General features: G+C 45.0%; 1 protein-coding gene across 1 annotated transcript in view; it reads right to left on the reverse strand.

The window, feature by feature from the left end:
• LOC109200198 (NLR family CARD domain-containing protein 3) overlaps positions 1-26,913 on the reverse strand; it is a 76,236-nt gene that overhangs the window by 42,220 nt on the left and 7,103 nt on the right. Inside the window, exons 2-5 of the mRNA XM_019355695.2 lie at positions 26,216-26,460; positions 24,303-26,087; positions 23,603-23,776; positions 11,163-11,336 (exon numbers count right to left, since the gene is read on the reverse strand). Coding sequence (XP_019211240.2) covers positions 11,163-11,336; positions 23,603-23,776; positions 24,303-26,087; positions 26,216-26,460 — 2,378 coding nt within the window. The remainder of the gene's footprint in view (positions 1-11,162; positions 11,337-23,602; positions 23,777-24,302; positions 26,088-26,215; positions 26,461-26,913) is intronic.

Below are 26,913 nucleotides of genomic sequence, written 5' to 3' on the forward strand. Positions count from 1 at the left end.
TGAATAATAAACAAAATCTTTTCACAATGGGTCAAACTGGGCAGAAAGTATACAAACACATAACATCCTTATAGAACAGGGGTAGGCAACCTTTCTGATGGCGAGTGCCATTTAAAATTTCCTCAGAAGTCAGAGTGCCATATGATTGCATTAGCAATAAATTTAATAACGCTCTATATGAACAGTTACAAAACATATAGAACCACTTTATAGAATTATATTTGTTTGCAGATGTTAGCAGCTATCAGTGAATAGTTATCAGCTATTTTGAAACAAAAAAAAGACACTTTTTATCCATAACAAGAACTCCATAACAGCAAATGAACTGTACAACAGAAAATACAAATGCTATTTATGGTCTCCTCACAACAATGATAAGAAAAATAAACTCAGCCAATATGGCATGTTTGTTAATACAGAGACACACATGTTAATGTGATCTCTGGTCTCCCACTCAGAGACACAGGTCTCCGAGTGTCCAGCATTCAGACGGCTACCTGAGGACACTCATGTGAGAGAAAATCTGCTCACACAGATATGTAGAGCCAAATACTGTCAATAAGGCCTCTGCAATGTTCTGAAGACAGTTAAACTTGTCAGGTAGTGATGTCCAGCAGGTGAAAATGCAAGCTCCATGAACACACACAGCTGTGGATTCCAGCTGCTTCGATGTTGCATTAACTGGCATTAACTCAGCCAGCATTTTGACTAAAGACCGGCCCACCAGGTATTATAGGAAAATCCATAAAGCCTTTTAATGAAAACAAACGCTGTTGTGACAGTGATGTACAGTCTTGTTGGTATATGTATGATTTCTATACATTTTACATCAGATAAAAACTTTGGTTGTAAACTTCAGATAATTATTTAATAACAGCCAGACATTTTAAATGAGAATAAGAAAGTATTTCTTTGTGCCCCCCTTTCCCTGTTAATGCCCTACCTGGCCCCCTGGCAAAACTTTGCTAGACCCACCCCTGCACAGTTACCAGCCGTCAGCTACATAAAAAATGATCCTGGTGTTATTTGTCCTGGTGTCTCTCAGAAACAGTTCATAACTTCCCTTCAACTCATTCATGTCACCTAAAAGGTAAACCTGTTTCTCCATCACCTGTTCAGCTCTGATGATTCAGTAAGAACATCTCCTGGTTTCATCTGCATGTTTCCCACTCACCAGATATACAAAACAATATCATGACCAGCAGGTTTTACAGCTGTGGCTCCAGCAAACCTCAGCTGATACTAGAAATTAATATTAAATAAATTCTAACAACAGCTGATCAAGCTTAAACATGGTGCTGTTGTTTAGCGCGACATCCGCTGGTTTCCTCTTTCTGGCGCAAAGTGGGCGATAAACAAACAAGAGAGAAAAGCCGATCAGCTGATCATTGATCGGTTTCATGATTGAAGTAGAAACAGGAGAGGGAGGGGAGAGAATGAGAGAAGAAGAGGCAGCTGTGCAGCGTAACGACAGAATAAATCCACCTTTGTGTCTTTTTCCATCCTAGCTGAAGTCCGGGCCAAACTGCGTCCCTTCTCAGCTCAACACGAAACGCGTAATAATTTCTCTGCATGCGGGACGATTCCGTCTTTTTACGGGACGGTTGGCAACTCTACTAACTAACCTTATGAATAAAATAACTATCAATTACTATCAGTAACATCATAGCACCCACCCAACTGTATAGAAACTCCATCATGCTAGCTAGCACGCAGTACGAGTTATTGTAACTGACTGTAAAAAGTCAGCACAACGAAAATAAACTCCACCTAAACTTGGCTTATCTCTGACCCAGATAGACTGCAGGTCATAACTTCTTACCTGAAGTTCAGTTCACCTGACACTCGGACCGGCCCCGCCTCGGGTCTCTCTCCTCCTGCCTCCCTTCTCCCTCATCCACCTGCTGGCCTCCACTAATGTTACTGAATCTGTGGAAGGTCCGCCATAGCCACCACCAAACAATTGAGTTATTTTTACACACCCGCCAACATCTGGCCAATCCACCACCTTTCATTGTTTATACCGTTACAAAAAAAAAAAAAAATCATCGGGCCACCGAGCCAATGCCCAGTATGCCCGATGGCCAGTCCAGCTATTGTCGTGCCATCAGTTAACCCTTCGCGTGCCACAGTTGGCACGCGTGCCTAGGGTTGCCGACCCCTGTTATAGAATATGATGTAACACTATAGATCAACTTAGCTCAGAATATATAAAGCATATAAACAATTACAGCAATATGATGCAACAAACACAGCAGTACTACTAATCCAAAATACTCAAAGCTTCATAGAAAAAAAACATTTATTTTTAGCTCCATTCTGCTGCTGATACATACTTTATGTTTCTGAATATTAAATTTGTTGCTGCCTTTCATAGTGTGTAACCTGAAGGCTCTGAGTACTTTCTCCCACACTGAAAACACTGGGATGATAACATTATTTGAACATTACCTAATAAGACTGATTCAGGACAGACATTAGTTACGTTAAACTTTCCTAGCAGTCCTTCACAAACAGGGAACAGTCTGTCTATTCTCTCCATCTGTCAGCTGCTGCTGGCTCTTCCTCCTCCTCTTCCTCACACACTGCTGAGTTTGTCCTGGTGGATCATCAGGGGTGCAAAGCCTCACAGATGATGTGCAGCAGTGGGTCCCTCAGTCTGTCCTCACTCTGGACACTTGCAGTCGTCACATATGGAAATCAAATGTGTGATAAGCTGCAGGATTCAAACACAAGTGTAACTTATAAATACATGTTCATACTTTTATTCCACAATCAGAGAGAAAGAAACAGAGAGAGAGTGCAGGACAGACAGACAGGTGACAGTCTGAGGGTGGCTGTAGCTCAGGTGGCAGAGCAGGTCAGCCACTAATCAGAAGGTTGGTGGTTCGATCCCAGGCTGCATCCTGGCTGCATGCCAAATATCCTTGGGCAAGATACTAACCCCATGTTTGGTGGGGTCAGAGGGCCCGGTGGCACCTGTGTTCGGCAGCCTCGCTTCTGTCAGTGCGCCCCAGGGCAGCTGTGGCTACAATGTAGCTTGCTATTGCCAGTGTGTGAATGGGTGAATGACTGAATGTAGTGTAAAGCGCTTTGGGGTCCTATGGACTAGAAAAGCGCTATACAAATGCAGGCCATTACCATTTTACCATTTCAGGTGTACACGCTGCTACAAAACAGCACAAGAGAAGGAGGATTTAGTGTTTGTGTTATTACGAGTGCTAAACAAGAAGAGTCCCAGATGGTCCAGTGGACACATGTGTGACTCCTGTGATTAAAGCATCTTTCTTTCAGCTTAACGAGTGAACCGTCAGCTCGTTCAAACACACGTTAAAGTCCGTTTGGCTCGACACCACCAAACAGAGGCAGCAATATAACATAGCTAACATTAACAGTGCAGTGAATCCTTGTGCCGTGATATTCAGGACTGCAAACCGAGCAGCATCACTGACTTTCAGCTTGTTATGTTTGTGGATATATGACTGACTTTAATTAGCCATGAAATCACCACATTCTCTGTAAGATTAAGGTCAGCTATATATATATTTAGAAGTAGAGGCTTTAAAACCAAGTTACCGCTGAAAGTAAAAACGTCACTAATGTCACATAACTTTGCCGACATGTGGCCAACAATAATGGTTTAATGTTCTTAAACATTCGCACATAAATAAGTGACATAATATTCAGTACTTACTTTTGCCAGTTCACTCTTCAGCCGCTCCCTTCTGCCGTATTTTGCGGCACAATTATCCACACCCACCGCTGCGCTATGGATTGTGGGATATATGAGACCACAAAGCGTGCACCGGACCAAGCTTGATATTTGGGGAAATCGACGACGCATTTGGAGTATGCATTTGAAGTACACTTTGAATTGGGACAGCCGTCGTCGCGTGGCAGTGACGTATTCGCACTTGAAATGCGTACTTCAAGCGTGCATACCCTGAATTGGGACACAGCCACTGTCTCAGCTGAACTCTGGATACGCACACACATACATATACACTGATATGCACACAATCATCCCCCCTCCCCCCTCCAAATGCCTTCGACGCTTATTCCCTTCCGATGCTGACGGTGGATCATGGAGACCAGCGCATAGGCTGCAGGCCCGGATGTACTGTCTAAATCGGCTGTCTCTCACCCTTTACCCACCCCTGTTGCTTGTCATGTGTTTCTTTGGTGTATTAAGAGTTTTTTCATGTGCTATGTGCAGAGGTGTTTTTTTCTGTTCTCAAACTGATCTCCCTGTTGGAGCTCAGTCTGGGGGGAGTTATTTTTTCTCCTTATCTTTCCTCATGTTGTGCTTTTCCATGTTATACCTCTCTGACCTGTCTTCCCCATGTGATGTTTGTGTAATGTATGTATGGTCGGAGGGTAAGACGGCGCTGGCAAAGGTCGGCAGCCTTAACCCAATTTCCCTCGGGGTCAACCTTCAGGATCAATAAAGTTTTATTGAATTGAATTGAATTGAATTGAATCTTTGTTTGCCTTTGGACAATATTTCTGATGGCAAAAGAGCCAAATGGGACAGGCAAAAAAAAGAAGAAAAAAAAAAAGAAAGAAAAATGCATTAATCCTACTAACACATACACCCATGCAATGAAGCTCATGAAGATCAAATAGTAATTTAAGCATGCATTTCGGTTACCGTCATCTTGTTCGGTTCACTTAGTAGGTTAAGAAGTGATACATAGACTAGTGAACTAGTATTATTTTGGGCAAAAAATTATTGAATCATAGTAGGGGAGAACAGAATGCTGCAGGGGGGTCAGATGAGTGGGCACTAATAGATTTTTTCTTAGTTTCTTATTTCTAATGTGTGGGGGAGGTCTTATCATGACACACATCTGGGTGCATTGGAAAACAAAACTCATTATCTAATAGAATATTGCTGTTGTGTGTGTGACTGGTGGATGAAAGTTTTGGAGACTTACTTGGCTGGTGCATTTTCTTTGCATTTTCTTTTGGTACCACTTTGAACCTGCCAGTTAGTTTTGTTTTGATCTATCATTCTAAGAGAATATGCTTAGACAAGTCCTAAGACTAGGCCTTCATATTTATTTTTATTTTTAACAGTGCACTGAGATTTTTTGTTTGGCAATTTTCTCTTTTTCAAGCAGGCCTGCAAGATCGGAATTGAAACCGCTGCACAACATGTTGAACAATCGCAAGTGAGCTTCTCCAAAATTAGAATGGGCTAGCCACGTATTTGGGACAATCAGAAAGCAAGTCCCTGTCTAAAAGGATTCAGCGAGTTAATCCAGTCTAAATGTTCTTTCTTTTTTGAAATGGCGTCATTACTGGCAGTAGAAACTTATTGCGTCACAAAAGGTTCTACTGTCAGCAAATAAAAAATGGGAACTGACAGGACTGAAAAAAGGTTGACTGAATTGACACCAGTATACAAGATTGCACCTCCACCTTGACCTGACAAAAGGGTGGATGTATGTATGTTTCTTTTACAGGAACAGAAAGGTGACAGCAACAGGTTGCATGAGCTTTTGGGACTTAACCTTTTAATTGCCACTTTCTGTGTCTTTGTGAATTTACCAGCAGTGTGTTATTCACGACCTTGTATTGTTTACAATGCAATGTCATACAGATGCGCAGCGCTAACATCTACATAACTTTTTACACAGTGGAGGGTTAATCATGGGACCTAATCACATGATTTACAGCAGGACAAACCATTAGCTAATGTTTTCTCTTACAACAGGGTTACAGGCCTGGAGTGCAGCTACTCCAGGGAAGAAGCCCTGGGTATTTTTAAGAGACAATGCACAACTTTATTGTGCATGTCTATTTGTGTTAAGTTGACATATGGCAAAAATTTTCCAGGAAAGCTTTTTAATTTTTAAATTGCAGATGCAGACCATGACTGGGAGAGAACGCTTCGAGAGGACCAGTGAGAAGCAGGGACCATCTGCAGGACAGTGCTGACAAACCACAGTGGGCTGCACTACTGGGCTTCCAGGAGATTGTCATGAGGAGACTTCGCACAGCAAAATCTTAAATAAAATGAAAGACATTCGACGTTGACTTTGAGGAAGACAACTAAGGTGTACGACTTAAATCGTCCACGGCATTGGAACAGAAACTGAGGGATGAAGAGAGCATGCCAAGCTCCAAAGGTGACAGTGCAGAGGGAGATCAGCATTGGAATTATGACTCTGTAAATGGCACAGACACCAGGAGCCATGACCGTGACTGAGAATGACCACCTAATGCTGTTTCACTTTGCCATGCTAAGTACTTTGACACTCTGGAGAGGGCCTTTCCTCTGTATCATTGTTGTTGCCATTTGCATGTGAAAGCTTAGGTTGTGGGGATGATTAAAGATGAACAAAGGGTGGTGGGAGGACAGTGAAGTAAGGATACACAGTGTGAAACTCCTTTAAGTGTACAATAATGTTGATGTGATATACAGAATGTCAGGAAAGAAATTCTGGTATTAATGTGATTCTTTGATTTAAGAATCAAAGGGTGGGATTTTATAGGAATTTCTTTTATTTATGTATTAATCACATTATTTTATTGTATAATGCCTCGGTGCCACTGGATCTTAATATGTCTGACACCCATACATTAAGACAAATGGTGGGGGTCTAGTAAGGAAGTTGGGGGAAGCAGACAACTCCACAGGAAGAATCTTTTGTCTCTTTGAGGACTCTGGGAGGTAGCAAGGGAGTGCAAACCTTAAGGTGTGAAACAGCTGTGTACTGCCTTTTGTTTCTGAAGAAGGTATTTAACTGAGAGCCATTTTAGGCTCGGGAGACTCTGCTGACCATCTGCCCCGTGGTCATGCAGGCTCTGCACCAAGCTTGGTTTATCCGTTCTTTGTGTTTTGATTAAAGAATGTTAGCTACCGCTCACTGCTCATCTGCAGGCTTTATTTAAATGGAAAACTTCCACAACACTATCCAGGAGTGCAGCCATATTCCAAATAGAGAAACAAGTTAATTATGAATACGAGCATGCATACTCAGAATGGAAGAAGGAACGAGGGAAATCAGCAGGCTCCAAAAATGTCTGAGGCGATGGACAGAAAGCGAGAGCACATGGTGACAAGCATAAATATGTGCTACTGGATGATAAGAGGAAAAGGAAGAAGAGTCCAAAATCCAGACTACAAGTTACAAGGTGAAGACCAAAAATTACAATCTTAATCACTGAGAACTGGGCTGCCAACTACCACACCTGAAGCTTCTACTGTGTTTAAACTCTACCCTGAATAACCTGAATGTTTGAGTTCGCCTAAATGTGACAGCAAACCTGGGGACATCGGTCATCCAGTGAACTTGAACTCAGTGATAATGGACATTACACCTAAATGACAACCTGATGCAGAGAGAGAAAAACAACAGGATGCTGGTGAACAGAGTGCAAAGGACAAGCTATTGGTCGGACATGACTACCAGAGAGGATCCAGCCAAGCGAACTCAAACTCCACAGATGTCAGGCAACGAAAGCACATGGATGCTGGGGCTCTGTTCTGAAGGAGATTCCCCATATTCTTGCTATAATCCCCTTAAAAACCCATTCCTTCCAACAGACAAGCTACAAAGAGATTTCACAGTGATACCTCCAACAACAACTCAGGAGATTCAAGGAGGAGAACAGTAAACTGGAAGAAAGGAGATGATGAGTGACTCAGAGCCTGAGAATCAAAAGGAAAACACTGACAAAAATCTTGAGGAGGAGACTTTGACTGTCAGTAAGACACAGGTCAGGAAAACTCAGAGGTGTTATCAGTCCAAGGAGAAATCCAAACTGACTAAAATAAACTAAAAAAGACAAAGACCGGTTTGTAGAAGGCTGAAATTAGGCCTCAAATTGAAGAAGAGATAGCAACGGAATCAGAACGGGAGCTGGGAGAAACACATGGACCACCAGCAATATCAAGGATTCAGGAGAATGAAAATGACATAGAGGATGAAGTTGATTATCGAGAAATACCTGCGCCTGTCACCAGAGGCAGTCATGTCTGCTGGACCAGACTGGAGGCAAGAAAGCAAAAAGTTGCAGCTAGAAGGTGCAGTAAAAAGTAAAGTTCCCGGCACAAGAAATTTTAAAACATCTCCAAGTTGAGGCTAGAAGTTGGAGTATGTTCCACATTAAATTTCACGTTTAATGTGAAAAAAGAAAGTTACAGCCAAAGTTTCAGTATTATGTAGATTATGATTAGAATAAGTCTCAGAGAGAGGTCAGAGGTCAGAGAGTTCCGAATATGATATTCTAAACCAACTTAGGGTAGGCAGGAAAGTGTTTTCCTTTTCTGCCTCTTACAGAGGAGGGAGCGAATACCAGATGAGACACCAAGACTGCCACATCCGTGCGGGAGGAAGATAGCTGCTATAATACAATAGCAGCTACAATAATGTTGTAAAACCCTCTTGAGGGTCATCCTTTTTGTGAAACATGCTGCTGGTTAACATAGAGGTCCACAGCGCTGTGTAAACTTATGATTTCAACTACCAAAAGAAAAGTAAATCCTTTCTCCTGCTTTCTCCTTCAAGATTCCTTCCAAAAATTCTGAACACAACAGTACTCTGAACCGCCACTTGGCGCATAAGTGCAGACAATGGTCAGGACCTTTTCCCCATCCCAGAGTCGCAGGGAACAAACCCTCTCGTATACTGGGACATGTCACCAGGGACACCAGGTGACAGCTGTATGTCACCAGGGGCAACTCTACACTAAGCCCAACTTTATCTAGCCAGTACTTCTTCACCTCACGCACTAATTCAGGCTCCTTCCCACACAGAGGTGACATTCCATGTCCCAATTGCCAATCTTGGTAGCCGGGGATCAGTCCACCAGGACCTCTGTTCCTTGCCACCGTCTGGCATTACCTACTGTGGTTGGTGGGCTTGCAGAAAGATGGGTCCATGTCCCTCTTTCAGGCTAGACTAAATCCCGGCCACCAGACGCTTGCCCTCGAGTATCCTCCCCGGGCCTGCTCTAGGACCGGGCCCCAGTAATCTTATACAATACAATAAAATACAACTTTGTGTACTGCATTTAAAACCACTGAGAGCAGTTGGCCCGTTGATCTCAGTGCTCTCCTAGGAGTGTACAAGCTGAGAAGTTCAGCAAGATAGCTAGTAGCAATGTTATTTATAATTTTAAAGGTAAGCAAGAGAATTTTGAAATCAACGCGATATTTGATGGGAAGCCAATGCAGGTCAGCAAGGATAGGGGTGATAGGATCAAACCTGCCAGTTCCCACTAAAAAGCGTGCCGCCGGATTTTGAACAAGCTGCAGTCTGCAAAGAATGGTTGATTGGTGGCCAATATAGAGGAAGTTACAGTAGTCTAATCTAGAGGCAATAAAGGCATAGATAAGTTTCACACGGTCCTTACAGTGTATATAAGGCTTGGCCTTGGCAATTTGGCGTATTATTACCATGAACAAAGCTAGAAAAAACAGAGATCGATCCATTTCAACTTGCAAGGGAAGCCGATCGGATCAGTGTCTTGAAGCTAAGAGCCCATCACCTGATCCCAGACAACTCCAACCCCGGCCTCCGCTCACAGCTTTTTTATTCAGTAACAAACAGTTTCACAAACACCCATTGTAAAGCCCCTATGGTGTGTCATAAAAGCTAAGACACTGTGCGTGTGTGCATGTGTGCATGTCTGCATGTGCATGACTTCCTGGCTACAACCATTTTAACATCATCCCTGGTCAGAAAGATGGCCATCTCCCATCACCCTCTGTATGGCTTAACCCCTTTAACGGTCCAACATATACAAGCATAGGTGAAGCCGTGAATGGCAAGAAGTAAACATCTTTACTAAATAAGGACACCCAGAACCTTACATGCAATGTCTGCAGTTAACACTATAGCCATTGCCTTCACCATTGTACACGTACGGGAGGAGAACAGAAACAAAAGAATGTCTTTGATCATACAGTTTGAAACAAGGCTACAAATTCAATGACATCTATTATCAATATCAACCTAACACTTCCATTCAATTTCAGCCTGCCTTCCAACAAACACAAATCTCTCCTTCCTGACTTCAAGTAAGAGATCCACACTTCCCACTAGCTATGAGTCACGGGATGGTATCGTCTTGATGCATGCTCAATCATCCAGGTAAGTAAATCTCCAAAAATTGATTCTGTTGATCTGGACGTAGTGTTTTCAGTAGGCCACTGATCAATGGCCCTGAGTACCACTCACAGAGAGTTGGGGAATGGCTGCAATAACAGAATTGCAAGATGGCGAGATATGTACCCTTAGGGCTCTTGCTCGATTCAGAGATGGTCTTCTCTGAGTTCCCTGTAACTCTTCATCCACTGTTTTTGAGATAATCTGAAGACCACATAAAGATTGGAGTTCTGCGGTGACTGACAGAAAGTTGGTGACCTCTTCGCACTATACACCTCAGCATTCGATGGCACCGCTATGTGATATTAAGTGGACTACTACTTCACGGCTGAGGTGCTATTATTACCAATCACCTCAAATTTATTACAAGCCCACTGACTGGTGACTTTAAAAAAAAATTATTAGTGAGGAATATTTACAGCTGAACTTGTTGTATATATGGCATTCAATGGAATCCACTAACCTCCTGAGACCAACTACAAATGTTTGTAGAAGCATTCTGCATGCGTAGGTGCCTAATGTTATACACCTGTGACCATGGCAGTGGATATAACACCTGAATTCAATGATTTGGATGGGTAATTAAATGCTTTTAACAGTATTGTTTATGTTCTGGACCTGTGGCTATTCAGAGATTTATATGAATCAACATTAGAGTGAAAAGGTGAAAAAAGGTTGTCATCAGTAATCACATTACCTTCTATGATCAAGCAGTTTGGCGACAATGGGTAAGAAAGAATAAAAAAACTTCTTTTTAAACACAAACTAACCTCTGGCAGATCCAGAAAAGGGTTGCCACAAGCAGTTAGGGTGAGGGGAGAAAGACAGTTCAAAAGACACACAGTGGAAGAGAGCCAGAGATTAATAATGCCTTATGGTTGAATGCAGACAGGTGTAGAAACACACAATGAATGAAAAGAGGTGAATAAAGGGATAAACATTTATGTCATGTCTGCATGGAACAAACAGGGATTAAAGAAGTAAATTACTTAAAGGAAATGTTTCAAGCTCTTCCTCCTGTATCAGACATTCTCACCATACCTGAGAGTGTCCAGTTTCCAATTTGGATCCTTCAGTCCAGCTGAAAGGAGCTCCATGCCGAACCCACCTGGATGATTGTAGCTCAGGTCCAGCTCTCTCAGATGGGAGGGGTTGGAGCTCAGAGCTGAGGCCAGAGAAGTACAGCCTTCCTCTGTGATCAGACAGCCTGACAGACTGCAGACACGTAAAACAACAATCAAGCTGTGAGTATTGCACGTAAGGTTTGATTTATTTTGTTTTTCTTATTTCCAAATACAGGGCCATCCATAAATTTAACTAGATAACCCTATTGTTTTAAGTTTAATTATCTAAATCTCTTTTTGGAAACATCGCAAGTAAGCCTGTATTCCTAAAGTGAATGTACTATTGTGCTTTCTTTATAGTCTGATCATTCAGGACTTTGTGAGAAAAGGATTTTAATTAAACTCTGAATTTAAAAGGAAGCCACTTAATAGAAGCTATTATGGGAGAAGTACAATCTCTCTTTTACTACCCCTGTTTCTGTAATCTCACTGCAGAGTTTTGGAGCAACTGAAGACTTCTGTGGGAACATTTAGAAAATTGTCAATTACAGTCAAAGCCAAACGTCAAAGTAACGAATGCTCAAACCATTTTTTCAGGATCACACTGAGAGAGAATGTTTTCAACTTTAGCACTATTGGTCAGATGTAAAAATGAACCAGCCACAACTCTGCTATGCTTGGCAACACTGTATTGTAGTGCTGATCCCAATTCTGGAGATCAAGAGAGATTTTACATCAAGAAGGTCATCTGGTGCAAAGTTTTTGCCAAATCAAAATATGCAGATGATTAAGATTTTGACCAGGTTTCCACAAGAGACTCTCAATTACAGTGAGGAACACCCTGCAATTTTGTATGTTCTCCCACTTAGAATTCAAAGAGTGGTTTGAAATTGACATTGTAGGTGGATTCCCGCTGTGAGAGACAGAATTTAAAAAGAAATTAAAGAATGTCACTTCTTGAAGTAACATCCAGATTGGGAGCTGGCAGCCAGTATCAGCAGCTCCGACCTGACGGACTTCTTTTATTCTCTTTTTTTTTTTTGTATAGTGTTTCTTGTTCTATTTTTTTTTTTTTTTTGTGGACTGTACTACTCCACAATGGAGCTAAGAATTCTATGGACAATCGTGTTTCTTATAACATTCTTTACGGCATCTGTGTCCGGAGAGCGCGTGGAGGTCCAACCTCCCATTGTTTACAGCAGGGATCAGCTGTTAGCCCTCAGGACCTCCGCTGTTCTGCCTACTGCCGAGCGAGCCAACATCCCCTGCGAGGTGAGAAAGAAGAGACTTGGCACTCGGGCCGGGATCGGGCGTTGCAGTAAAGTTAGGAGGTACCGGCCAGCGATTCCATGTTATTATGGGGAATGTGAGATCTCTCCCCAATAAAGTAGACGAGCTCTTACCTGAGATCAGAGGAGCTACAGGGAGTGCAGCCTGATGTGCTTCACTGAGTCGTGGCTAACCGCGCTAACTCTGGACTCACACATAAACATAGACGGTTTCCATCTGATCCGGGCTGACAGAACAACGGAGAGTGGTAAGAAGAGAGGAGGGGGTCTGGCTGTGTTTGTGAACGACAGATGGTTTAACTCTGGGCATTTATCTATCAAAGAGACGCTATGCTGTAAGGACATTGAGCTGCTAGCGGTTAGCATGAGATCGTACTATCTACAGCGAGAGTTTAAACACGTGATTATGATAGCTGTGTATGTCCTGCACACTGTAACCAGCAGACTCCAAACACAGCACCCTCAGGCCCTTTTCCTGATCTCTGAGGACTTTAATCACATCTCCCTGTCCTCCACTCTCCCCACCTTCACCCAGTACATCACCTGCCACACCAGAGACAATAAAACATTGGACTTATTGTATGCTAACACCAAGGAGGCATACAGCTCATCACCTCTCCCTCCACTGGGGGCTGAGATCACAATCTGGTTCATCTCCAGCCTGTGTATAATCCTCTAGTTCACAGAGAACCAGTAGTGAAACGCACAGTAAGGAAATGGTCGGCAGAGACTGAAGAGGCTCTGAGGGACTGTTTCCCTTCTACTGTGTGGGACAACCGCTGCAGCCCCTGGAGGATGACCTCAACAGCATCACAGACCGCATTACGGATTACATGAACTTCTGTGTGGACAACACCGTACATATCAAAAATGTATGTACGGTGGTGGTAAGTGGTATGAGGTCCGGTCAATATACTTGTCTTGTTCCAACTGCTTCAGACAGTCTATCACCCTCTTCCTGTAGCCACTTCCTGGGTCTCGTTTCAGGGGCTCATAAGTATTTTCATCACTGAGTAGTGACAAAATCTTCTCATGATAGTCTTTCTGGTTAAGCAATACTGTGCACCTACCCTTGTCTGCCGGAAGGATGATAATGTTGTTGTCATCACTAAGTGAAGTGAGTGCCTTCCTCTCCTCCATGGTGATGTTGGATCCTGGGGGCTTTGCATTGCTGAGACAGGCCGAAACTTTCGTCCGTAGTTGCTCTGCTTCCACTTCTGCAATATTGTTGTTGCGAATTGCTGTTTCTGTGGCTGTGATCAGCTCCACTAGGGGGATTTGTCTCGGTGTGACGGCAAAATTCAACCCTTTAGCGCGGAGTCAAGGAGGCCATTTACGTGAAGAGGGAAAGACCATCTCTGAATCGAGGAGGGGGCCTAAGGGTACATCTGTCACCATCTTACAACGCTGTGATTGCAGCCATTCCCCAACTCTCTGTGAATGGTACTCATGGCCATTGATCAGTGTTCTTTGATCAGTGGGTTTTGGTCAGTGATTGTTGATCAATGGTCATGGGAATTTGCATAATTATGATTAAGGAACTGACCTCACAGCCTATTGTTCTTTCAGTGGGCTGGTTTCAGTCATTATGCAAATGTACTGTTTATAAGGTTGGGGAAACCTGCAGTCAGCTGAGACTGAAGAAGTCACCTGGATGAGTGACGAAACGTTTCTCCCACAAAACGCTATGTCCAGATGAACAGATTCAACTTTTGGAGATCAGAGGGGTTTGAACAGCCTGAAGACAATCTCAGGACAAAAACCAACCCCCCAGGCTGCAGGAGACTTGGGGTGGGTGAATGACCTAAATAAATATTTTAATAGGTTTGATCAACTCCCCCCCCTGCTGCAATCTCCCTCATCTTCAGGGCCCACCTGTCTTTCATCACAGTTCTTCACACCTCTCAGCTCCCAGCCATCACACCCATCCCCGGCTTCTGTGGACTCTAACATACACCCCCATCCCCCAAAATCCCCTCTCTCCATCTCAGCACTTCAAGTGAGGAATGAGCTTCGCAAGATCAAGGTGCGGAAGGCTGCAGGTCCAGATGGGATCAGCTCCAGGCTCCTGAGGTGCTGCGCAGATGAACTGTGTGGCATCCTAGGATATCTGTTCAACCTGAGCTTGTCACTGGGGAAAGTACCACAGCTGTGGAAGACCTCCTGTGTGGTACCGGTACCAAAGACCTCCCATCCCAAGGACCTCAGCAGCTACAGGACGGTAGCCCTGACATCACATCTGATGAAGACCCTCGAGAGTTTGGTTCTAAACCATCTGTGCCCCCTGGTGAGGTCTTCATTGGATCTGCTGCAGTTTGCTTACCAGCCTGGCATCGGGGTGGAGGACGCCATCATCTAGCTCCTGCACTCACCTGGAGAAGCCTGGAAGCACTGTGAGGATCACGTTCTTTGATTTCTCTAGTGCTTTCAACACCATCCAGCCACGAATCCTGAGAGACAAGCTGGAGCTATCGGGTGTGGACCACCACATGTCCCAGTGGATACTGGACTACCTCACAGAACGCCCACAGTATGTGAGGTCACATGGTTGTGTTTCTGACACGCTGGTCTGCAGTGCGGGGGCACCACAGGGAACTGTGCTGTGCTGAACTGTGCTAGAGGGTGAAGAAGAATGGTGCGTTCCTCTTCACCCTCTACACTGCAGACTTCTCCATCAACTCCCCACGGTGCCACCTACAGAAGTTCTCTGATGACTCTGCCATAGTCGGCCTCATCACAGGTGAGGACGACTCAGAGTACAGACAGTGGACTCTGGACTTTGTGGACTGGTGTCAGCAGAACCACGTGCTGATCAACGCCGGGAAAATCAAGGAGTTGGTGGTGGATTTCCGGAGACGCAGACCCACCACACTGACACCGGTGAACATCCAGGGAGTGGACATTAAGATAGTGGACTCTTATAGGTACCTGGGTGTTCACCTGAATAATAAACTGGACTGGAGCCACAACACTGCTCTTTACAGGAAGGGTCAAAGCAGACTCTACCTGCTGAGGCCGCTGAGGTCATTTGGAGTACAGGGAGTGCTTTTAAAGACCGTCTATGACTCTGTGGTGGCATCTGTCATTTTTTACAGTGTTGTATGTTGGAGCAGCAGTTTATCGGCAGCTCAGAGGAAGAGGTTGGATAAACTCATTAGGAAGGCCAGCTCTGTTCTGGGATGCACCCTGGACCCAGTGCAGGTGGTGGGAGACAGAAGGACGCTGGCCAAAATAACATCTCTGATGGAAAGTCTCCCACCCCATGCATGTAAATGTTGCTGAACTGCAGAGCTCCTTCAGTGACAGACTGCTGCATCCTAGATGCATGAAGGAGCATTTCAGCAGGTCCTTGTGGCTGTGGCTCAGGTGGTAGAGCAGATCAACTACTGATTGGAAGGTTGGTGGTTCGATTCCTGGCTGCCCCAGTCTGCATGCCAAATATCCTTGGGCAAGATACTAACCCCAAGTTGCCCTCCGATGCATTCATCGGAGTGTGAATGTGTGTGAATACTTATTAGTTGCACTTGAGTTTAGAAGTGCTTGTATGAGTGGGTGTGAATGGGCGAATAAGGGATGTTGTATACAGCGCTTTGAGTACTCCGGGAGAGTAGCAAAGCGCTATATAAGAATCAGTCCATTTACCTGCAGCTGTCAGACTATAATCAGAACTGCTCCCAAAAAACATAAATGTTTACATCAGCACTGTCACTTGCACTATTTTATCAACCGATTCACACTATAACCAGGCTTGCCTCTTATCTGTATTTAATTTTATTTAGTTTAATAACAGTATGGTACTCAGTTCTTTGTAACCACTGTCCTTCATGTAAATATGTAAAATTTGTATGTTTCTGTTCCGTGTCTTGTGTACTGTTTGTTTGTATACGTGTTTTCTTGCTGCTGTTACTCCCAAATTTCCCCTTGTGGGAAATTAAAGGATTGTTATATTCTATTCTTTTCACATCACATTGTATGATTTTTAAAGAATTTATTTGTATAGTACTGCTGCACATAAGTATTTGAACACCTTAGAAAATCAGTGTTAATATTTGTTAGACAAGCCATTTGCAATCACAGAGGTCAAATGTTTCCTGTAGTTCTTGACCAATAGTTCTCCTCTAGATTCAATTCAATTTCATCCATCCAGCCATCCATTTTCATCCGCTTTATCTGAGGCCGGGTCACGGGGGCAGCAGCCTAAGCAGGGAAGCCCAGACCTCCCTCTCCTCCAGCTTGTCAGGGGGAACACTAAGGCGTTCCCAGGCCAGCCGAGAGATATAATCTCTCCAGCGTGTCCTGGGTGTGCCCGGGGCCTCCTCCCAGTGAGACATGCCCAAAACACCTCACCCAGGAGGCGCCCAGGAGGCATCCTTTTCAGATGCCTGAACCACCTCAACTGGCTCCTTTCAATGGGGAGGAGTAGCGGCTCTACTTCTCATCCTATCTCTAAGGGAGAGGCCGGCCACCCTTCGGAGCAAGCTCATCTCTGCCGCTTGTATCCGCGTTCTTTCGGTCACTACCCACAGCTCGTGGCCATAGGGGAGGGTAGGGACGTAGATTGACCGGTAAATTGAGAGCTTCGCTTTTACACTCAGCTCTCTCTTCACCACGACGGACCGGTGCAGTGTCCACATCACTGCAGCCGCAGCACCAATCCGTCTGTCGATCTCCAGCTCCCTTCTCCCATCACTCGCGAACAAGACCCCGAGATACTTGAACTCCTCCACTTGAGGCAGGAACTCATCCCCGACCCAGAGTGGGCACTCCACCCTTCTACGGCTGAGAACCATGGCCTCAGATTTGGAGGTGCTGATCCTCATTCCCACTGCTGCACACTCGGCTGTTAACTGTTCCAGTGCGAGCTGGAGGCCTTCACCCGATGAAGCCAACAGAACCACATCATCTGCAAAAAGCAAAGATGAGATTCTGAGGCCACCCTCAAGTATCCTCGAGAGGCTAAAGAGCTGGTCCAGTGTTCCGCGACCAGGATGAAAACTGCAATGTTCCTCGTGTATCCGAGGTTCGACAAGCGGACAAACTCTCCTTTCCAGCAACCTGGCATAGACTTTCCCAGGGAGGCTGAGGAGTGTGATCCCCTTGTAGTTGGAACACACCCTCCGGTCTCCCTTCTTTAAGATGGGGACCACCACCCCGGTCTGCCAGTCCAGTGATACTGCCCCTGATCTCCACGCAACATTGTAGAGGCGTGTCAACCAGCACAGCCCTACAACGTCCAGAGCCTTCAGGAACTCGGGGCGGACCTCATCAACACCAGGGGCTCTGCCACCAAGGAGTCGTTTAACTGCCTCAGTAACCTCGCCCCCGGAAATTGGCGGGTTATTCCCCTCGTCCCCAGACTCTGCTTCCTCCTCAGAAGATGTGTCAGTGGGATTAAGGAGGTCCTCGAAGTATTCTGACAATATGACAATTTTCTCAGTCGACGTCAGCAGTGCTCCGCCAGCACTATACACAGTGCAGGCAAAGCACTGCTTTCCACTCCTGAGACGCCTGACGGTTTGCCAGAATCTCTTTGAGGCCGTTTGAAAGTCTTTTTCCATGGCCTCTCCGAACTCCTCCCACACCCGAGTTTTTGCTTCAGCCACTGCCCGAGCCACATTCCGCTTGGCCTGTCGATACCTGTCAGCTGCCTCTGGAGTCCCACAGGCTAACCAAGCCCAATAGGACTCCTTCTTCAGCCTGGTGTCCACCATTTGTTTCGGGGGTTACCACCACGGCAGGCACCAACCACCTTGCGGCCGCAGCTCAATGCAGTAGCTTCGGCGATGGAGACGCTGAACATGGTCCATTCGGACTCAATGTCCCCAGTCTCCCTAGGAATGCTGTTGAAGCTCTGCCGGAGGTGTGCATTGAAGACCTCGCGGACTGGGGCCTCTGCTAGATGTTCCCAGCACACCCTCACTACGCGTTTAGGTGCACCGGGTCTGTCCAGTGTCCTCCCCCGCCACCTGATCCAACTCACCACCAGGTGGTGATCAGTTGACGGCTCAGCCCCTCTCTTTACCCGAGTGTCCAGAACATATGGTTGTAAGTCGATCATTGACCTAGAGCGTCCTGGTGCCACGTGCACTTATGGACACTCTTATGTTCGAACAAGGTATTCGTTATGGCCAAACTGTGATCTGCACAGAAGTCCAATAACAAAACTCCGCTCGGGTTCAGATCAGGGAGGCCGTTCCTCCCAATCATGCCCCTCCAGGTCTCGCTGTTGTTACCCACATGAGCATTGAAGTTTCCCCCCCCCAGGGACTGTAAGAAGGCTGGGTACTCTGAACTGCCACTCGGCGCATAAGCGGCGCAGATGACAGTCAGGACCCGTTCCCCGACCCTGTGGTGCAGGGAACAAACCCTCTCATCCACCGGGAAAAACCCCAACATACCAGCAGCAAGCCGAGGGGATATTAGAATACCCACCCCAGCCCGCCGCCTCTCACCAGGGGCAACTCCAGACTGAGACAGAGTCCAGCCCCTCTCCAGGAGACTTTTCTGGTCCCTCACCCAGGACCAATTTGCCATGGGAGACCCTACCAGGGGGCAAAATACCCCATACAACATAGGCCCTGGGATCCCTGGGACACACAACTCCACCATGATAATGTAGCGATTTGCGGAGGGGTATATCGATTATTTTAATAGTTATTTTGCATTCGTTTACAGCACTTTCATCAACCGTGCTGTTGTGATTAAATGTGCTATACAAATTAACGAATGATAAACCAACTAGATTTTTTAAATCTTAATATAAAATGACTTTTTGCAGCAATCTCGTATAGAAAACTATTCTGGACATATATAAAACAGGTCCGTGGCTCAGAACCATAGTAAAGGGACCTCAGGCTAATACATGGGGTTCCACATCGGGCTCGTAGCCGAGGACTAGTTTTACTGTCTGGGTCAACTTTGCCAGCGAGAGACAGAGAGGGACACTGAAAGGCTGCTCCAACTGAAGTATTTGTTTGGGAGGAAAACACAAACACAGTGTACATTTGGGCCTTAATATCTTATTTACAACTGGGCTTGTCAGGCACTCTTTTTGGCTGCAGTGGTTACTATTATATTTACATGCTTCCATCTCCTGTTTCATCTCCTGACAACTTGTAATTTTCAACTCTCCTGTTTCTTCCTCCCTCACGCTCACAAACACATAACAGGTGCAGACTCATGCATTCTCTCTGTAGCACGGACTACACTGCCCATGAGACTACATTCAAAGTCAAAGTCAAAGTCAACTTTATTTGTCAATTCTGCCATATGTACAGGACATACAGAGAAAAGAAATTCCGTTACTCTCAAACCCTAGAAGAAGTAGCAATGAACATTTAAATATAAGAGAGAGATTAAAAATGCAAGTAAAATAATTAAAAAGTAAAATTTGAATAAATACAGTACAAGCTATACAATATACAATATACAATATTCAGGTAACGGTAACGGTAGATGACATTCAGTGTAGACCAGGCAGGGTAGTGCAAATAGGCAAATAGTGCAAATGGAGATTTGGTAATGTACGGTAGGAGGTAGTGTAACAGAACAAAGTCTTATGAGGTAATGGCAGTCCAATGCTCCACAGGTGGCTAATAACTGGTGCAGGCCAGTGAGTGAGTCAGAGTGTGTGTGTGTGTGTGTGTGTGTGTGTGTGTGTGACAGAGTTCAGTGAGACCGTGGAGGAGAGAGGGGAGAGGGGGCAGAATCGGGAGGGAGTTAAGCTTCCTGGCAGCCTGATGGATGAAGCTGTCCTTCAGTCTGCTGGTCCTGGCTTGGAGACTCCTCAGTCGCCTCCCTGACGGCAGCAGCTTGAAGAAGCTTTGCATTGGGTGCGTGGGATCAGCCGCTATGCAAAGGGCTTTTTTAGTGAGACGGGTGCTGTAAATGTCCTGGAGGGAGGGGAGAGAGACACCAATGATCCTCTCTGCAGCTCTCACTATGCGTTGGAGGGTTCTGTGACAGGACGCATTGCAGGCTCCAAACCACACAGTGATGCAGCTCGACAGGATGCTCTCTATGGTGCCTCTGTAGAAAGTGTACATGATGGGGGCTGGTGCTCCTGCTCTTCTTAGTTTGCGGAGAAAGAAGAGACGCTGCTGTGATTTCTTGGCCAGTGCTGTGGTGTTGTACATCCAGGAGAGATCCTCTGTGATGTGCACACCCAAGAACTTAGTGCTGCTCACTCTCTCCACAGACGCTCCGTCAATGGTCAGAGGAGCATGTTGGGTGTGCATTCTCCTGAAGTCCACAACAATCTCCTTCGTCTTCTCCACATTCAGAGAGAGATTGTTGTCAACACACCACGTGGCCAGGCGACTCACCTCACTTCTGTAGTCGGTCTCATCCCTGTTGCTAATGAGACCCACCACCGTTGTGTCGTCCGCAAACTTGATGAAGAGGTTGGAGCTGTATGATGGAGTGCAGTCATGGGTCAGCAGAGTGAAGAGGAGGGGGCTCAGCACACATCCCTGCGGGGCCCCCGTGTTTAAAATGATGGTGCTGGATGTATTACTGCCGACCCGTACTGCTTGAGGTCTTCCGGTGAGGAAATCCAACAGCCAGTTGCACAGAGAGGTGTTAAGCCCCAACTGGACCAGTTTTTGAGTGAGCTGTTGGGGGATTATAGTGTTGAATGCTGAACTGAAATCAATGAACAGCATTCGAACATATGAGTCTTTTTTGTCCAGGTGTGTGAGTGCTGAGTGGAGAGCAGTGGAGATAGCATCATCGGTTGAGCGGTTGGGCCGATACGCAAACTGGAAGGGATCCAGGGAGGGGGGCAGGACAGTCTTGATGTGTTGCATGACTAGTCGTTCGAAGCACTTCATCAGGATGGGAGTGAGTGCAACCGGACGGTAGTCATTAAAGCAGGAGGGAGATGACTTTTTTGGAACCGGAATGATTGTGGTGGCTTTAAAACATGTGGGGACGACAGTCTGGATAAGTGATATATTGAAGATGTCTGTGAAGACATCAGTGAGTTCCACCGCACAGTCTCTCAGTACACGACCAGGAATGTTGTCAGGACCCGGAGCTTTACGTGCATTGATCCTGCTGAGGGATCTCCTCACGCTGTCCGGGGACAGAGTCAACACCTGGTCGCCAGGAGGGGGTGGGGTCTTCTGTGCAGTGGTGCTGTTTTGGACTTCAAAGCGAGCAAAGAAAGTGTTCAGCTCGTTCAGCAGGGGGGTAGTGCTATCACAGGTCTGTGGTGGGGGCTTGTAATCTGTGATGGTCTGAATGCCCCGCCACAGGCTCCGTGAGTCTCTGCTGTCTTTGAAGTGATGAGATATTTTCCTGGAGTACTGTCTCTTAGCCTCTCTGATGCCACGGGAAAGGTTGGCCCTAGCTGTCCTCAGGCTCGCCTCGTCTCCTTCTCTGAAGGCAACATTCCGAGCTTTCAGCAGCCTGTAGACCTCTCCTGTCATCCATGGTTTTTGATTTGCCCGGACAGTTATGGTTTTTGTGACTGTTACATCCTCAATACACTTGTTGATGTAGGCAGTAACAGTCTCTGCGTACTCCTGGAGGTCAGTGGTGTTGTTATAGGTGGCAGCCTGCTTAAACATGTTCCAGTCTGTGATGGTAAAACAGTCCTGTAAAGCCTCTGAAGACCCTTCTGGCCACACTTGTATCTGCTTACGAACCGGTTTGGAGACTTTAACGAGCGGTCTGTAGGCAGGCATTAGCATGACAGTGATATGGTCTGAGGCGCCGAGGTGGGGGAGGGGAAAAGCTTTGTAAGCTCCTCTCCGGGTGGTGTAAACAAAGTCCAGTGTGTTATTTCCCCTTGTTGGAAAGTCTATGTGTTGTTGTATTTTTGGAAACACGCACTTTAGGTCTGCATGATTGAAATCCCCAGCCAGGATGAGAAAAGCATCAGGATGGACTGTCTGCTGCTCACTGATGTGCTGGTACAGTTCATTCAGTGCCTCGTTCCTGTTGTTAACATTGGAGGAGGGAGGGATGTACACAGCGCACAGTAGAATGGCTGTATATTCCCTCGGTAGATAGAATGGCCGGCACTTAATAACCATAAACTCCAGCACTGGTGAGCAGTGTTTGCAGACCACAACAGCATCGCGACACCAGGCATCATTGATGTAAACACAAAGTCCTCCCCCGCGGGTCTTACCTCCCGCGACGATGACTCTGTCAGCACGGTAGCATGTTAGCTGGTCGAGCTGAATGGCATGGCCCGGGACATTGTCGCTGAGCCATGTTTCCGTGAACACAAAAACACAGCAGTCCTTTACATTCCTATGAGAAGAACGTAGCAGTCGGATGTCGTCCAGTTTATTTTCTAGCGAGCGTACGTTGGCCAGAACGATAGAGGGGATGGCGGGTTTGTGTGGGCTAGCCGCTAGCCTAGCTCGGATGCCACCGCGCTTACCCCTCTTCTGCTTCCTCTCACACCGCTTGAGGCGCTTCCATTGTGGGCGAAGTGCAGGAGTGGGGGTCGGTGATTGAGTAGGCCTTCGGAGCAGACCCAGATCTTTCAGCTCCTCAGTGTCCACAGAGTTTAACTTAAAAAGTTTGTTTCTGCCGATGTCGAGAAGAAATGTTCGGGCATATCTTCGCTTGCACACAGATAGATGCGACGAAGACTTACGAAGACACTGCAACTATTCTTTAAGGCTATGCCTGTAACACTCTGCCTGTTGCCTTCATATGACATAATTTTTTGAATAATAATTTTTAAAAATAGTTCTTCATGCCATTATGTGGGCTGCAAGTAGGGGTGACATGGGCCGCAGTTGAATCAAACTCAGGACCTGCTTATCACAGCTATGCTGCCATAAATAAAAGGTTTGAAGTACACTTGCTGCAATCTTACAAGAAACCGTTTGTAGCAATGAAAAGAAATCGAAATATTATGAATCCAGAATATCTGAAATCTTTCAACAGACCGGCACTTAAGAACCATGTTACACACAGGTTCATGCTCAATGGTTTAAAAAAATGGATATGAAAATGAATACATAAAAACAGTATATCAGAGACCAATAAAACTAAATATGAATAAAAGGTCAATTTAGATTTTAACAATGTTTTTTTGTTTTTTTTAGCAAAAGGATAATCCAGATTATGAATATAAAGTAATGAAAAAATCTTTAATCCTCACCTGAGAGTTGTCAATGAACAGTTTGGACTCCTCAATCCAGCAGACATCAGCTTTACTCCTGAGTCTTCCAGGTCATTGTTACTCAGGTCCAGTTGTCCCAGACTAAAAGACTTAGAGATGAGAACTGAGCACAGAGATTCATAGCTTCTCTCTGAGAGATTACAGCCAGACAGTCTGAAAATTGATCATACACACACACACACACACACACATTATATATATATATATATATATATATATATATATATACAAGAAAAACAAATATTTGTAATTCGAGCGAAAACAAATTGCAATGTTCTTTGAAACAACAGTTACACCTCTATATCTGTTAAACAACTGGGGAGCTAGTACTTTCAGTGATTATAGATCAATACCCACTAACACAGGCTTGTGTACTTTGCAAATTAGAACATCTGTGATTGTTGTTGCTAGATATAATTCAAAATAATCCTTAATTGACACAAACTAAAATCTGATTCAGCCACCATTCATCCCCTGTTGGAAACAAGCTGCTTTCGCTCATTCTGGGGATTTTTATTGTTTTCTTTTTATCTATACTAGTTTTTGAAGAGTTAAGGAAAAACTCTGCGTCCACTTTGATAAGGCTTACATTCACAAATGTTTTAGAAATGCAAAGACTTCCTGATGCTATAACCACACATTGCATAAATATTTCAACAATAAAAGTTTGCATACATACAAAGCTTTGTTAGAGGCTTTGACCACTGGCAGCAGCCTCAGAAGAGCCTCCTCTGAAGCAGAGTATTTCTTCAGGTCAAACACATCCAGATCTTTTTCTGATGACAGTAAAGTGAATACCAGTGCTGACCACTGAGCAGGAGAAAGTTTGTCTGTGGAGAGAACTCCTGATCTCAGGTACTGTTGGATCTCCTCCACTAGAGAACGATCATTCAGTTCATTCAGACAGTGAAACAAATTGATGCTTTTCTCTGCAGACAGATGCTCACAGAGCTTCTTCTTGATATATTGGACTGTTTCCTGATTTGTCTGTGAGTTACTTCCTGTCGGGGTCAGCAGACCTTGTAGAAGAGTCCGATTGGTCTGCAGTGAAAGACCCAGGAGGAAGCGGAGGAATAAGTCCAGGTGACCATTTGGACTCTGCAAGGCCTTGTCCACTGCCCTCTGGTAGAAGTGTTTCTCTATAGATTCTTCTCTTCTTTGAGACATCTGGGGTGTAATGACTTGTTCTTCCACTAGATTGAGTCCAGACTTGATGAAGGTCAGATGGACATGAAGAGCAGCAAGACACTCCTGAACACTCAGATGGATGAAGCAGAATACCTTGTCCTGGTACAGTCCTCTCTCCTCTTTAAAGATCTGTGTGAACACTCCTGAGTACACTGAGGCTGCTCTGATGTCGATGCCACACTCTGTCAGGTCTGATTCATAGAAGATCAGGTTTCCTTTCTGCAGCTGATCAAAAGCCAGTTTTCCCAGAGACTCAATCATCTTCCTGCTCTCTGGACTCCAGTGTGGATCTGTCTCCGTTCCTCCATCATACTTGACCTTCTTCACTTTGGCCTGAACCACCAGGAAGTGGATGTACATCTCAGTCAGGGTCTGGGGCAGCTGTCCTCCCTCTCTGGTTTCCAGCGCATCCTCCAGAACTGTAGCAGTGATCCAGCAGAAGACTGGGATGTGGCACATGATGTGGAGGCTTCGTGATATCTTAATGTGGGAGATGATCCTGTTGGCCTTCTTCTTATCTCTGAATCTCTTCCTAAAGTACTCCTCCTTTTGTGGGTCACTGAACCCTCTAACCTCTGTCACCATGCCAACACAGTCAGGAGGGATCTGATTGGCTGCTGCAGGTCGTGTGGTTATCCAGAGGCGAGCAGAGGGAAGCAGTTTCCCCCTGATGAGGTTTATCAGCAGCACATCCACTGAGGTGGACTTTCTAGGGTCAGTTAGGATTGTAGTTTTGTGGAAGTCCAGAGGAAGTCGACACTCATCCAGACCATCAAAGATGAACACAACCTGGAAGTCTTCAAAGCTGCAGATTCCTGCTTCTTTGGTTTCAGTAAAGAAGTGATGAACAAGTTCCACCAAGCTGAACTTTTCCTCTTTCAGCACATTCAGCTCTCTGAAAGTGAATGGAAATATGAACTGGAAGTCCTGGTTGGCTTTGTCTTCAGCCCAGTCCAGGGTGTATTTCTGTGTTAAGACTGTTTTCCCAATGCCAGCCACTCCCTTTGTCAGCACTGTTCTGATTGGTTCTTCTCTTCCAGGTGAGGCTTTAAAGATGTCTTCTTGTCTGATTGTTGTTTCTGGTCTGTCTGGTTTCCTGGATGCTGTTTCAATCTGTCTGACCTCATGTTCACCATTGACCTCTGCAGTCCCTCCCTCTGTGATGTAGAGCTCTGTGTAGATCTGATTCAGAAGGGTTGGGTTTCCTGCTTTAGTGATTCCCTCAAACACACACTGGAACCTCTTCTTCAGAGTAGATTTAAATTCATGCTGACACCACTTGAAGTTTCTAGTGCAGGTTCCTGAGTGACTCGACAGAAACACAAATGAAGGCTTTATCAAGTTCACATATTTTGCATGTATTTTTGACTATTTTAAGACATTGTTTTAGCAGTTTAAATATTTAAAGAATAATTCTCACTTCTCAGCAAACGCTCAGCAAACTTATTCTGCTTCATTCTCTTCAGGAAGTCCACTGTAATCATCACAAATGCTTCTCTGCTGCTCTTACTCTGTTCTTCATCCACACCCTGTAATACATCCTCATCCTCACATTGACTCTTAAAACACTGTAGCTCATCTGGACTCAGATCTGTCTGAATCTTCCTCAGCTCGTTCTTCACAAAAGAAACTATTTTGTCCTCCAGGATCTGCAACAGAATATTTTATGAATGACCCAAAAAGATTTTCTCACACAGGAGAGAAAAGAAGAACATAGGATGAGGTATGTTTCATAGAATCGGTTTAATTAGACACAATATACACAATCCCTCAATGAAATTGAGAAGTGGGAAAAGGTAAAATCCACATTTCTTCATAATATTTTCCATATCTAATTTCCATCAATTCTTTCTATTGCCCTTAAACCTAAATGTTGTCTCTAAAAGATATCACTCATGTTGTTCATAAGAACATGTATCACACAAACACACACAACTATAAGCTCCATCTGCAGCTAAATCTTGAGATTATGGAACATTTATCAGATCTAACAGTACAACTCTTTTCTCTACTACAGTGGTTCATCATCACCTTTATTTATAAAGCACTTTAAAACAAACACAGCTGAAACAACATGCTGTACATTGGAGCCATATAATAAA

The sequence above is a fragment of the Oreochromis niloticus genome, unplaced genomic scaffold (assembly GCF_001858045.2).
Source record: "Oreochromis niloticus isolate F11D_XX unplaced genomic scaffold, O_niloticus_UMD_NMBU tig00001905_pilon, whole genome shotgun sequence".
NCBI classification, from domain to species: domain Eukaryota; kingdom Metazoa; phylum Chordata; class Actinopteri; order Cichliformes; family Cichlidae; genus Oreochromis; species Oreochromis niloticus.